At 31.5% G+C, this 12871-nt stretch overlaps 1 protein-coding gene across 2 annotated transcripts; it reads left to right on the top strand.

Moving 5' to 3' along the window:
• The first annotated feature begins 1023 nt into the window (after positions 1-1023).
• On the top strand, positions 1024-12357 carry LOC125067695 (T-complex protein 1 subunit gamma). 2 transcript variants are annotated; one of them, XM_047676417.1, is made up of 13 exons: positions 1030-1152; positions 1222-1283; positions 1377-1553; positions 2047-2244; positions 2708-2832; positions 3665-3860; positions 5124-5278; positions 5830-5998; positions 7455-7547; positions 9019-9133; positions 10810-10985; positions 11672-11820; positions 12220-12357. In XM_047676417.1, the coding sequence occupies exons 1-12, from the start codon at positions 1122-1124 to the stop codon at positions 11795-11797; spliced, it is 1623 nt and encodes a 540-aa protein (XP_047532373.1). In that variant the 5' UTR covers positions 1030-1121; the 3' UTR covers positions 11798-11820; positions 12220-12357. The 2 variants fall into 2 exon arrangements, with proteins under 2 accessions (XP_047532372.1, XP_047532373.1); XM_047676416.1 differs by having other exon boundaries at positions 1024-1152; positions 11672-12357.
• Positions 12358-12871: the final 514 nt, after the last annotated feature.

Below are 12871 nucleotides of genomic sequence, written 5' to 3'. Positions count from 1 at the left end.
GGTCACGTGATATACAGAAAATTAATTTTGATATAATAAATTAATAATGCGCTTTTATGACGCAATATCCAAATATTTAAGTATATATTTCTACATATATTTTAATTTTTTATCAAATTTTATAATTTATTTTTTACTACCAAGAATATCTATTGCATTAGCAGCCCGTAAATGTCCCACTGCTGGGATAAAGGCCTCCTCTCTCTTTGAGGAGAAGGTTTGGAGCATATTCCACCACGCTGCTCCAATGCGGGTTGGCGGAATACACATGTGGCAGAATTTCGTTGAAATTAGACACATGCAGGTTTCCTCACGATGTTTTCCTTCACCGCCGAGCACGAGATGAATTATAAACACAAATTAAGCACATGAAATTTCAGTGGTGCCTGCCTGGGTTTGAACCCGAAATCATCGGTTAAGATGCACGCGTTCTAGCCACTGGGCCATCTCGGCTCTCATATATCTATTGATTGTGTTGATATAAAATTTGCACTTATCTTACTAAAAATTTTATATAAAACTAAATATATCATCAACACATTAATACTAAGTCTAAAAAGAAAAATAAATAATTGTAATTTGATCGTAATATTTTTATTATAAGAATATTAAGTACCAAAATGTGTAAAATCGTAACATTAAAATTCGGTTTCAAAAATGTTATGAAGTACTTACGCCGTTTTTGCGCAAACCAACATTTAAGCAAACATTAATAAACAATTGTAAAGAAACTTGAAAGTAGTCAAAATATCAATAGAATTAATAAAATTTGTAACATCAATTTTAAATTTTATAAGAATAGTTAATGGACTTTGCAATCCATTCGCTTATTTTACTTTTAAATGTAAGTAAAGATTAAATTCTAAAAATAGATTGAAATTTACAAAAAAATACGTATATTTTTATTTATTTCGGAATCAATTACATTTTTGTATTACTCCGAAAAAACTAATGTCTTATAGTGTTGAAAAAATCTTTATAATTATTATAAAATATATTATAGTTAATTTTTTACACTGGCAGCACAAATTTAGTCACCACGCGATTTGTGAATTTGGTCAATTTTCTTTTGTGGAAGTTCTCTTAGTTTGATCTTGTGATTTTAATTTAATTGTATCAAAATGTATGGACAGCAACCGATAATAGTTTTGAGTGAGTAGAGTTTGTGGACTCTGTATGTATTATTCGTTTACATTTGATACTAATGTGATACTATTTCAGGCCAAAACACAAAACGTGACTCCGGCCGGAAAGTTCAATTGGAGAATATTAATGCTGGAAAGGTGAATTTCAGTTAAAACTGTTTGAATAATGATATTTTTCATCAGTACCTATCGTTTGGTCCTAAAACAAGATTTGTGTTATGTTTATTTTAGACAATAGCAGACGTTATTCGAACATGCCTCGGGCCGCAGGCGATGTTGAAAATGTTGATGGATCCGATGGGTGGAATTGTGATGACAAATGACGGCAATGCCATACTCAGAGAGATTACTGTTCAGCATCCTGCAGCTAAAACTATGATAGAAATAGCAAGAACACAAGATGAAGAGGTTATATATATTTACTATTTTACTAGTCATGTCATGAATGATTAATTTTTATTTTAAATCTGTAATAAGTCTATATATACTTTTTTTTTTTTTTATTATTCTTTATTGCACAAATAAAACATGTACAGAGGGCGGACTTAACGCTATAACAGCATTTTCTGCCAGCCAACCCAGAATAGTGTAGGAGAGTAGTCAGTAGGGTGTGCACAGAAGTTAAAGAAAAATTTAAAAAATACTTTGATAATTTATAAGATTCATTTACATTTAATTACTCTACAAAATATATTTACTTTTAAAAAATATGTTGAAATATCTATATCTTTGAAATTCCTAAGTAACTGTGATTGTAATTTTTAATTAACTAAGATAGTTTATTTTAAATATATAAACTGTGAACACTAAACAAAATAATGCTCCAATATTTTATATATAAAGTTAATTCATAATTAAATGCCTTAGGATGAAATAAAATATTAGAAAAATATTTTTTTAGGTTGGAGATGGCACAACATCGGTAATTGTATTAGCAGGAGAGATGTTGGTTGTTGCTGAACCCTTCCTTGCCCAAAACATTCACCCAACAGTAATCATCAGAGAATACAGACAGGCCTTAGAGGATGCCGTTAAGTTGCTGGAAGAGAAAATCTCTATACCTATTGATCTTAATGATAGGGATAAGCTGAAAGAAGTTGTGAGTATGAAGATTTGATCTAAGTTATGAATTGTCACAAAATAATAACAAAAGGAATTTTGCTGTTCGAGAATAAGATTAATATGATTATGTTGTCTTAGATGTTCGCCATTATTACACATTGAAATAAAACTAGTTTTTAACGGATTTGCAGTGACCACGAACACTGCAAAGTGCTCGAAACGTCGGGATGTTAAAATAATTAATATACGTGATTAAATCCGTTAAAAACTAGTTTTATTTCAATTAATATGATTATTATTCATATTCATATTGTAATTTTAATATTGATGATGCATTGTTATAGAAAGTTGGAGTATCAAGATATTTATAGATATGGCAATAAAATAATTAGTGCTTTATTTGAGCCCATATATGTACATTATGTGCGTTAAGAAGTAAAATGTCAAGCTGAAATGTTTAAAAAACTTTTAATATATCTATAATACTTAATATATTTCAGATTCGATCCTGTGTAGGCACTAAATACATTGGTCGTTGGGCTGACTTGGCCGTAGATATTGCTCTTGATGCAGTCAACACAGTCACTGTCAATGAAAATGGACGTGTTGAAGTTGATATTAAAAAGTGAGTTATTATTTTGTGTAAGAAATATATTATTTACATTCTTAATTTGATTAAGCTTTTTATTATTCAATATATTATTACTAAAGTCTATTATGTTTAATATGCACATTAATTGTTTATACTAATGGTTAAATATAGTATGTATAGGAATGTAATATTTATACTAATATTATAAATGCGTAAATAACTGTCTGTATGTCTGTTGGTCTTTCACGGCCAAACTACTGAACCAAATTTGATAAAATCGAGTATGGAAGCAAGCTTATTCAAGGAAAGTCAAGGAAATTCTTATGTCTTACCCCTATAATGCGAACAAAGCGAGTGAAAATGAGTTGTTAATATATTTGTATAATTAGTTTTATGTGGTACCACCCATTTTGAATTAACTCTACATTCTGTGAAGTAATGACAGAATAATAATAGTTTAAAAAAATGTGACTCGGTCCAATAAATTTTACTGCTAATACAAAAACCTTTTATATACACATACATCTGTATGTAATTAAATATGTGTAATAACTTTGTCTATTACATAGAAAATTTAATTGAATATTTATTTCTTGGGAATGAAAAACTATGCATAATTTATAGTGGTGATGAGTTTTTGAAGGGATATCAGTGCTGTCACTGTCTATATTTTATTTTACTACCAAACTATACTGGTCAATATTGCTGTGATAAGACGCAACCAAAATTGATCCTGAGTGTGACAGTGCATAGTTGTAACCTAATTTGTTAAAAACTTCGTGTTCCAACCCTGAGTGTATACTATCAGAAATTTGATTGGATTGATGATTAAATTATGCTTTAAATTTCTCATATCTGGTTATAGTTATGCTAAAGTTGAGAAGATTCCCGGAGGTACAGTTGAAGAGTCAAAAGTGTTAAATGGTGTGATGGTCAACAAAGATGTAACTCATCCAAAAATGCGTCGTTATATTGAGAATCCACGTATCATTCTTTTGGATTGTCCTCTTGAGTACAAGAAAGGAGAGAGCCAAACTAATATTGAGATTGTTGGTGATCAGGTAAGCTTATTCACATGAATATGTTGTAGTTTTTATGTAGTGTTATTTAAACATAGTCAGTCAGAAAATGGAAAGTCTGATGACTCATATTATAAAAAATTTAATTGGTTGAATTTGCTTAATTTATTTGACACATTGTACTTTATTTAATAATAAATAGGGATGTTGGCTAGTTTTTTAACTAAACTTATCAACATATTATATATACCTATTTCTACCTATGGTGGTCAAATGACCGCTTTTGAAATAAACATTATAGTTTTGTCCAGTTGATTGTAATTAATACAGAATTTAGCATAAACAATAAACACATAGTAATTATCATATAAAAATGAAAAAAATACTATTATTTCGGGCTTAGGAGTACATTTTTAGAAAGAAGGCTCGAAAATTAAAAAGTATATGTTGCTTCAGTAATTTACATGCATATCCTTATTCAAACTAAAATAAAATTTATTTGTTGTCTTACTGTCTTACTTTTTACAGATGACGGGTCTCTCTTGTAAACATTTTCCAAAAACATATTTTTACATGTAGAACAAATGTATTATTTTGCAATACTCAATTTGACACGTTTTTCGTCTTTAAGAAATTTTAGTGGAAGTTTTGCCATACTTTCCATTTTTTCTTGTTCATGTATAAGTTGTAGCCTATTTTATTATTACAAATAGAACTAATTACGTCACTAATATTTATAATGACGCGTACAGAGCCAGTAATCTAATTTGAATGATTACTATTTTGCCTCACCTCGTGAGTTACCAGCAGTCGCTCTGTACCCAGCATAGAACTAGCTGTAAGCATATGACATTTTCCCCACACACAATCGGATGATATTTTCTTGGAAAACTACTGTTTTTGTTACTAACTACTGTTTGTACAAAAACAGTAGTTTGAGATAATGGAATTGAACAATAAGAGTTCAATGCGGATAACTTCATAAAATTTCATATATATTCTAGCAGTCAAAAGACCGCTCAGGGTAGACAACGGTAGAGTTCTTTTTATTATCACGAAAAACGAAAGATGAAGAGAAATATGTATTAAAAATTTTAACAGCTATATATTATAGAAAAAAGTCGTGCAGTAAGTTCAAGAAAAATTATAACCTGGAATTTAACAATTTTGATTAAAGTCTCAAAAGTGGTCATTTGACCGCTCTGATAGGTTTAGTGTTAATGCAGTTCAGAATTTATGTTACTAAAATAAAGAGATAACAAATTCAATAAATATTAATGATTTTTATAACAATTATTTTTGTAGGACTTTACCAAACTTTTACAATTGGAAGAAGAGCATGTCCAACGTCAGTGTGAAGACATTATTGCATTGAAACCCGATGTTGTGTTCACCGAGAAGGGAGTATCTGATTTAGCGCAGCATTATCTAGTCAAGGCTGGAATTACAGCTATTCGCAGGTAAGACAACTGATGAAAGTATTAATATCTCTATATCTATAGAAATAACACAGATATTCTAAAAAGCTAAAGATAATATTGCAAACAGACCGACTCATGGTTATCAAAAATAAACAAAATTCTAAATATATCACACTTTTGAGAATTAAATGTCTCAATAATGTAACAATTATTATTATTTTTTTTATTTTGGTACAATAATTATGCAACTTTAGTTATAACTGTTAATAATAAAACAAGCTATAGTTTTTAGTTTGATTTAGACTTGGTTTTCTCTATATGGTAATAATAGTAGTATACTAACATAACTAGCTTAACTAAGATGCCTTTGCTCAACACATTGGTAAGGTTTAGTGTAGGTCCGTCTATGTTTGTACTTTCAACTCTTCTTTTTTTTCTGTTTTTTCCTGGTTGAAAAAGTGAAAAGATTGCAAATGCCCTAAGCATCTCTTTTTCTTTACTTTTATCCATAAATAGAAGGCAATGTCAACAGACTACTACATTAATTTCTATGTTTTGCAATTTAATGTAATACTTTCTTTTTCGCGCAGATTGCGTAAAACCGACAACAACCGTCTAGCGAGGGCTTGTGGCGGCACCATCGTCAACCGCACGGAGGAGTTAAAGGAGAGCGACGTGGGCACGCAAGCCGGACGCTTCGAGGTCAAGAAGATCGGCGACGATTACTTCACATTCGTCACCGAGTGCAAGAATCCCAAGGTGTGTATTTTTGTTGAGTATGCAGAAGTAGACTAGTAGTAATGATTAATTTAAAAGGCAGGTTGCAGTGAATTTATCAAACGTAATTGTAAAAAATGTGCTTATAAAAAAATCTTCTTAATTATTTGACATACAATTTATATTTCCCCTTTTAAGATAAAATATTCAAATGTAACTACATATAAAACGTTAAGTTGATAAGGTGTAAAACAAAAGAATTGATTAAAGATACACTGCAAAAGCTTTTGCTATTTATTTATTTAAAAACTTTATTGACCAACAACAAAAGTTGGAACAAAAGGCGGACTTAATGCCTGAAGGCATTCACTACCAGTCAACCTTTAGGCCAAACAGAAAGTCATGAAGGCGGTAACAATAAATTTTACAATAAATACGATAATAATAATAATGAAACAGAAACAGATAAAATATTATATATATGCATGAGAATACACATTTATAATTAACAGAGACATAATAGAAATTTTAAAAACACAGCATAGTGAGAGAAAGAAGGAGAAACTTAAGAGAGGTTTTTAATAAGATGATCCTGTAAACGACGCTTGAACAATGCCTTAGTAGAAGCCTTTCTAATTTCTACCGGAAGTTTATTCCATAATCTGACAGCTTGGACAGAGAAAGCGTTAGTTAGAAAACCAGAGAAGTGACTGGGAAAAGAGAGAAGGAGAGAATCAATAGAGCGTAGCTGTCGATCGTGATTGTCAGAAAGAAATTTGAATTTATCCTTTAAGTAATCAGGGGAAAGCGGGTCAAAAAGAATAGAAAAAAGAGAACACAGTAGCCGTAAATCTCTGCGTTGGCGGATAGGGAGCCATTTGAGTTCGGCTCGACAGTGGGAAATGTGGTCGAATTTTCGAAGGCAGAAGATGAAACGCAGGGAATTATTTATGAGGCGATCGAGTTTGTTTAAAAAAAATTCATTGAGATCGACATAAACAAAACAATACATATAATAAAGGAGCTTTCCATATAATGCATTAAAAAAAATTTGCTGTTCCTCAAATGAATTGTAGTAGATAAAATCTTTTTTTAAATTAAATCTGCATTCTTTATGATGAAACTTATGTTGCTTTTACATTTAATTGAATACAGACAAATGCATCATTTCACAAACAATAGAAATATACTAAATCATGCTCTAATACGAATTAATCTTCGTAATTATACTTAACTATCATCATAAATTATAGCAAAACATCTCTATTGATTCTTATTTCTATAATTGAAAAAAAAAAATTGTTAATTTGATATTTTAATTTTTAAATATACTTGTCAAATAAAGGTGATTGAACATAAACTTTAATAGATGTATGGTTACTAAACTTTGTGCCACTTATTTCAAATCCATGTAAAGTGATTTTTGAGTTTTTGTTGTTAAAATATTAAATTTATTTTACAAGATTTTCGTATTTTTGATTAAAGAGTTTTTTTTCAGGCTTGCACAATTCTTCTGCGCGGCGCTTCTAAGGACATATTGAATGAGATCGAGAGGAATCTCCAAGACGCTCTACATGTCGCTAAAAATCTGGTTAGTTTCCATTAAAATTACATAAACAGTTTTTGAAACTGATAAAAAAATCTTCTGTTCTAATGTGGTCTTTGTCATAAGAGCAAAACAAGACAAAACTTAGTAGCAGACTGTTTCAATTCCAAAAGAAAATAAATTCGTTTTCTAATCCTTCTGTAGTAAGTATCCAATTCTTCAATCCAAATGAAGGAGTAAACTTTGCATTTACATATTCCTTGGGATTTGGGTGCCATGGATACACAACAAATTTCCCATAATAACTTCGCCTACATTTTAAATACAATTTTTGAATACCATGGTACCAAAGGTTATCAAAGATTTCGATCAAATATATTACTGCAACCCACTGATAAATTATGTTATGTAGCAAAATTAATTGGGACATTGTACCATCAATTGTCTATGATGGAACTTAAATTGTATATAGCGACCAAGCTACTAATCTGGGATTAGTCATAGATTGCAATTTATCATGGAGAGCTCAGGTTAACGAAGTCAGTAAACGTGTCCATTTCTCTCTGCATTCTCTAAAACGTTTGCAGAATTTCCTTCCTTTTAAAACAAAAATATTACTTGCACAATCCCTTCTTCTTCCCATCCTGGACTACGCTGATATTTGCTATCTTGATGCGAATGAAGAGCTACTTGACAAACTAGATAGACTTCAAAATTTGTGCATTCGTTTCATTTACGGTCTGCGCAAATTTGATCACATTTCTCAATTTCGACGTCAGTTAAAGTGGCTTCCTATCCGACTTCGCCGGAGCTTGCACATATTATCGCTTCTTTTTAATATATTAAACCATGGTAGCCCTGATTACCTACATGAGCGTTTTCTGTTTTGCCCTGCTCGTGAAAGACCAGTACGCGCATGTGTGGCGTCGAAAACTCTTGAGGTACCATTTTTTAATACTACTTCCTATGGTAACTCGTTTTCCGTTGTTGCCGCTCGCCTATGGAACTCTCTTCCAGATAATATTTTCCATAATAATGTTACAATAAGATCGTTTAAAATCAGAGTTAAGCAACACTTTCTTGCCACTTAAGTTTAATTTATTTTATATGTATGTATATATATTTTTTTGTATCTATGTAAGTTGAATGTATATATATATTATAGATGATGGTATATATTAATGTATATATTTGTATTTAGTGTGTAATATATTCATTTATCGTTAAGTCTACTTGAATTCTATAATATAAAACTAATTGATATTGTACCTACACCATAAATATGTATTACAAATAATCTCCACTAGATTCAGGGTTTCTGGAAGAGATCTCTTGTTAGAGATAAGTTATCCCTTTGTACACATTTTTCATTTATATAATTTTCTGTATACTCTGTTGGTACATAAATAAATAAATAAATAAATAAATAAAGTTGTTAACGTGTCTCCTGTATTTGGAATATGCTATACAATCTTGTTTTCCATGCGGAAATCCTAAAAGGATGTCGTTATTCCAGGTGCTGAACCCCCGCCTGGTGGCCGGGGGCGGCGCGTGCGAGATGGCCGTGTCCAGCGCGCTGTCGGCCCGCGCGCCGCACGCCACGCCCTACCGCGCCGTCGCCAGCGCGCTCGGTACGCACACTGGCGCACCCGCACACACGCACACCCGCACACACGCTCACACGCATACAAACCGATACTATACAACAATCATTAATATTATAAACGCGAAAGGTTTCTTTGTGGCTCTTTCACGTCCAATTTACTCAACCGATCATCATGAAATTTCGTCGATGAAAAACACGTCTGTGGTATACATAACGACATGATAGGCAACGTCGGGAGCGAAAGCTAGTTTGGTAATATATATACTGTTAAATTAGGATATAGCCCTATAGTGTAATACTATTTTATTTAAGTCAATTGGTGTTAATAATACAAATATTTTGAATATATTGAATTAGCTTGCATGCATGAGAGTAATGTAGTCATAAGCAGGCATAAATATTTTTATTAAGAATAACTATATAGTCGTATTTTTAATTAGACGAAGTCAACTGACGTTTACTGTGTTGTCACTTTTTAGTGAAAAAAAAATAGTGTTGTGACAAAGTGAATGATTGAAAAACTCTTAAATGAATGAAATTGCTTGGATTGTTTAGTAGTTAGTTAGTGTTCAAATCTGCCGATATTGTTTTCAATACATAATGTAATTGAAACTATAGATGTATAAAATATAACAATGCATGATAGGAAATGAAAATAATAAACAACGCTGAATACATAATTTGTATTTATTCATTATCAGGTGAGAAATCATCACTATCACTTTCGGTGACATTAATTATAAATCTGTCTGAAACATTGTCGATCATGTTGTCGAGACCATACATTTTATCCTCTTCTTTAATTATATGAGCAATGCAGCTACTCCATTTTTCAGCCGTGATATGTTGAAGTCTTTCTTCAAAAAGTTTTTTTACTTCTGACATTTTGAAAGTTTTATTATTTTTTGCAACATATCCTTTAGCCTGCGCCCATACCGATTCAATGGTACCGATTCAACATAAAACAATTATCCCATGCTGCATTGCCATCTCGTCCACAACATACTTGTCGGAATGTTCTCGTTTGTGCTGCCTATATCAAAGCACTTTTATACGATTCTATTATAAAATAGAAATATTATTCTTTTCTATTATAGTTTGAAATGATTAACTATTTACACTCATTCTTCATTCATCTGATTGAACGACAACTCAACGCATCACTATTACTTTAAATATGACATTATATTAGAAAGTGACATTAATTATTGTCAGCTGGCTTCGTCTAATAAAAAATACGACTATAGATAGAAATCTCGATATAGTACGACACTTTAAATGTAGATCGACAATTAAAAAAAAACAAAAACAATCGTCAATTTGGCGAATGTATTTGGTTATATGACATTACAAATTATTACGTTTGCTTAAAGATCATTTTCGCATAGCAAATAAATAAAGATTGATGAATTTGAAGTCACTTAATTCAGATGTGGTCGGCTTTAGGAATTTTACTATTTCTACATCAAAGTTGTGTCGTACCATATCTTTGCATTACATCCAACAAAATGATTACGGATCTGTTATGAATACTCTGCTTAGCTACAAAAATGTTCGATTTTTCGATTCAAACTCGATTCTTACTCCTACTATTGTATTTCTACACATAATACAAGCTTTACGCTGAACTGGAGTAGGATATAAGAATACTAATAAATCCTAAGACAAACTTTGTCTTACATGACGATTATCGCATTTCAGAAATAATCCCGCGCACGCTGGCACAAAACTGCGGCGCCAACACCATCCGCACGCTGACCGCCCTGCGCGCCAAGCACGCCGCCGGCAGCGTCACCAGCGGCATCGACGGCGACTCCGGAGACATCGTCGACATGGCCATCAAGGGCATCTGGGAGCCGCTCGCCGTCAAGCTGCAGGTACGCCCACGATCTGAAACATGCTACGAGCTGTATTTAATTCGACAAAACATTTGCACAGCTTATGTATCGTTGTTACTAAGTATCGTAAAATATCGTGTCCATAGTAGTCACATTGTAAATGAAAATAATAAGTTACCACGTAAACCACCTTTTTCTTAAATTATTGTTGATAATATGTGTAAATGTCGATAAAAAGTAAATTTTAATTGATTACAGTATGCTTAAGTGAATGTAGTGTGTAACTCAGTATTGGTACAAATTAAATTAATTAGTTTGCATCAGTTTATTTATCGTTACCCATGGAACTCTGAAAAGCTTCTAAGGCCTGTACTTTTAGAAGAAAAGTTATGAATGTTAATCTTTCACGCTGCTAAAATGTGGGTTGTTACACATTGATGGATACATGTGGCAGATTTATATTGGACCCAAAAAGGTATAATTCACCATTTATCTTGGGTCCCCCCAAGATAAATGGTGAATTATAATCACAAATTAAGAACATGAAAATTCTGTGGTCTTTGCTTTGGTTTGAACCGGTCATCATTGGTTAACGTTAAAGTTATATTGATTTACGTGTTCTAACAACTGGACCATCTCCTCCCTCTCGAAACTTTAGTAATGATACATTTTTACTTCTGTTGACTCATTGACAACAATTATAAAATTTCATACAAAAATTGCAGGTATACAAAACAGCAGTAGAGACCGCAATCCTCTTGCTCAGAATCGATGACATAGTATCCGGCTCCAAGAAGAAGAACAGCAACGAGCCCACTGCCCCGGCTGAAGCAGCTGCTATGCAAGAATAAACTATCAATACTTAATTATGAATATATTAAACAATTATTATAATAACCTGCACTGTGACTAATGATATTTATTAATCTTACATCAGCTAGAATGTATAGTTAGTTAATTATCAAATTTCACATAATTCTCAAGAACAATAAACTAAATTTATTTTTAATTTAATGAGTAAAGGTTATGAGATTAATTGGAATGAAAGTATCTTATACCTTTGTTGGATTAAATAGCGCAACCATACTATACTACTACAAATAGTAATTTCACAAGCAAAACTTACATTTGTGCATAGCGAACCCATGCATAACATGTCGATAGAATGAGTTTGAAAACTTTATGAAATCTTCAATCATAATTAAATTTGATTTCAAGATTTCCCTATTTTTACATATACGGTATATATATCGTAAGAGTTGGTTATTATAATAATTTGTCCTTATTTTTAACACATTAACAAGGGCCTTAAGTGCTGATTGCGTTAGATTGTACGCTAGGAATGAACGAATCCATTAAACATATTTTTCAATGCACAAGAATGAACATGTTTCCTTTTTTATGTCAGAGGCAGGAAGAAGGAAAAAGGATCGTGTTTGTTTTTTTATAATCTGTTTTAGTTCGAGAGAAAGTTTTAGAGATTTTTCACGTATGATTTGTAAATCATCAGATTTTTGTCACTTGTTTTGCTTTAAAACTTTTATTAGGTCTTTTGAAATGTTTAGCTTACATACGACCTGAATTGTTTTTACAGGAGTATAAAGAACTGCGAAGTTAGTTTGTCTTTAAAAAAAAATACATTGTTAATTATCTACGACAAAAGTCAAAAGTATTCAGAAAACTAAAGAACATAATTAAATATTTAATAATGTTATGAAGAAACTAGCTTTTTTAATTTAGTGCTAACACGATGCCTTACGTTCAATGAAATCTATGAAAATAGACAAGTAATGTTTAGTTGTAATTTTTTTCTCGTTATTTATGGTCACACTGTTGTGTTTACGCTTTGCGAGTGCGCGTTTATGTTCGAGAATGCTATTTTTAATTGAACAATAATAGTATTAAAATATATATCTAATAATTTG

This window comes from Vanessa atalanta, chromosome 12 (assembly GCF_905147765.1).
Source record: "Vanessa atalanta chromosome 12, ilVanAtal1.2, whole genome shotgun sequence".
NCBI classification, from domain to species: domain Eukaryota; kingdom Metazoa; phylum Arthropoda; class Insecta; order Lepidoptera; family Nymphalidae; genus Vanessa; species Vanessa atalanta.
This window is presented reverse-complemented; position numbering and strand designations above follow the sequence as displayed.

Bases quoted from the DNA above. Each gene is read 5' to 3' on its own strand.
- LOC125067695 (XM_047676416.1), top strand. From the start codon at position 1,122: ATGTATGGACAGCAACCGATAATAGTTTTGA. The intron at 1,554-2,046 runs GTTATATATATT...ATATTTTTTTAG, and splicing joins CAAGAACACAAGATGAAGAG to GTTGGAGATGGCACAACATC. The intron at 9,134-10,809 runs GTACGCACACTG...ATCGCATTTCAG, and splicing joins CGCCGTCGCCAGCGCGCTCG to AAATAATCCCGCGCACGCTG.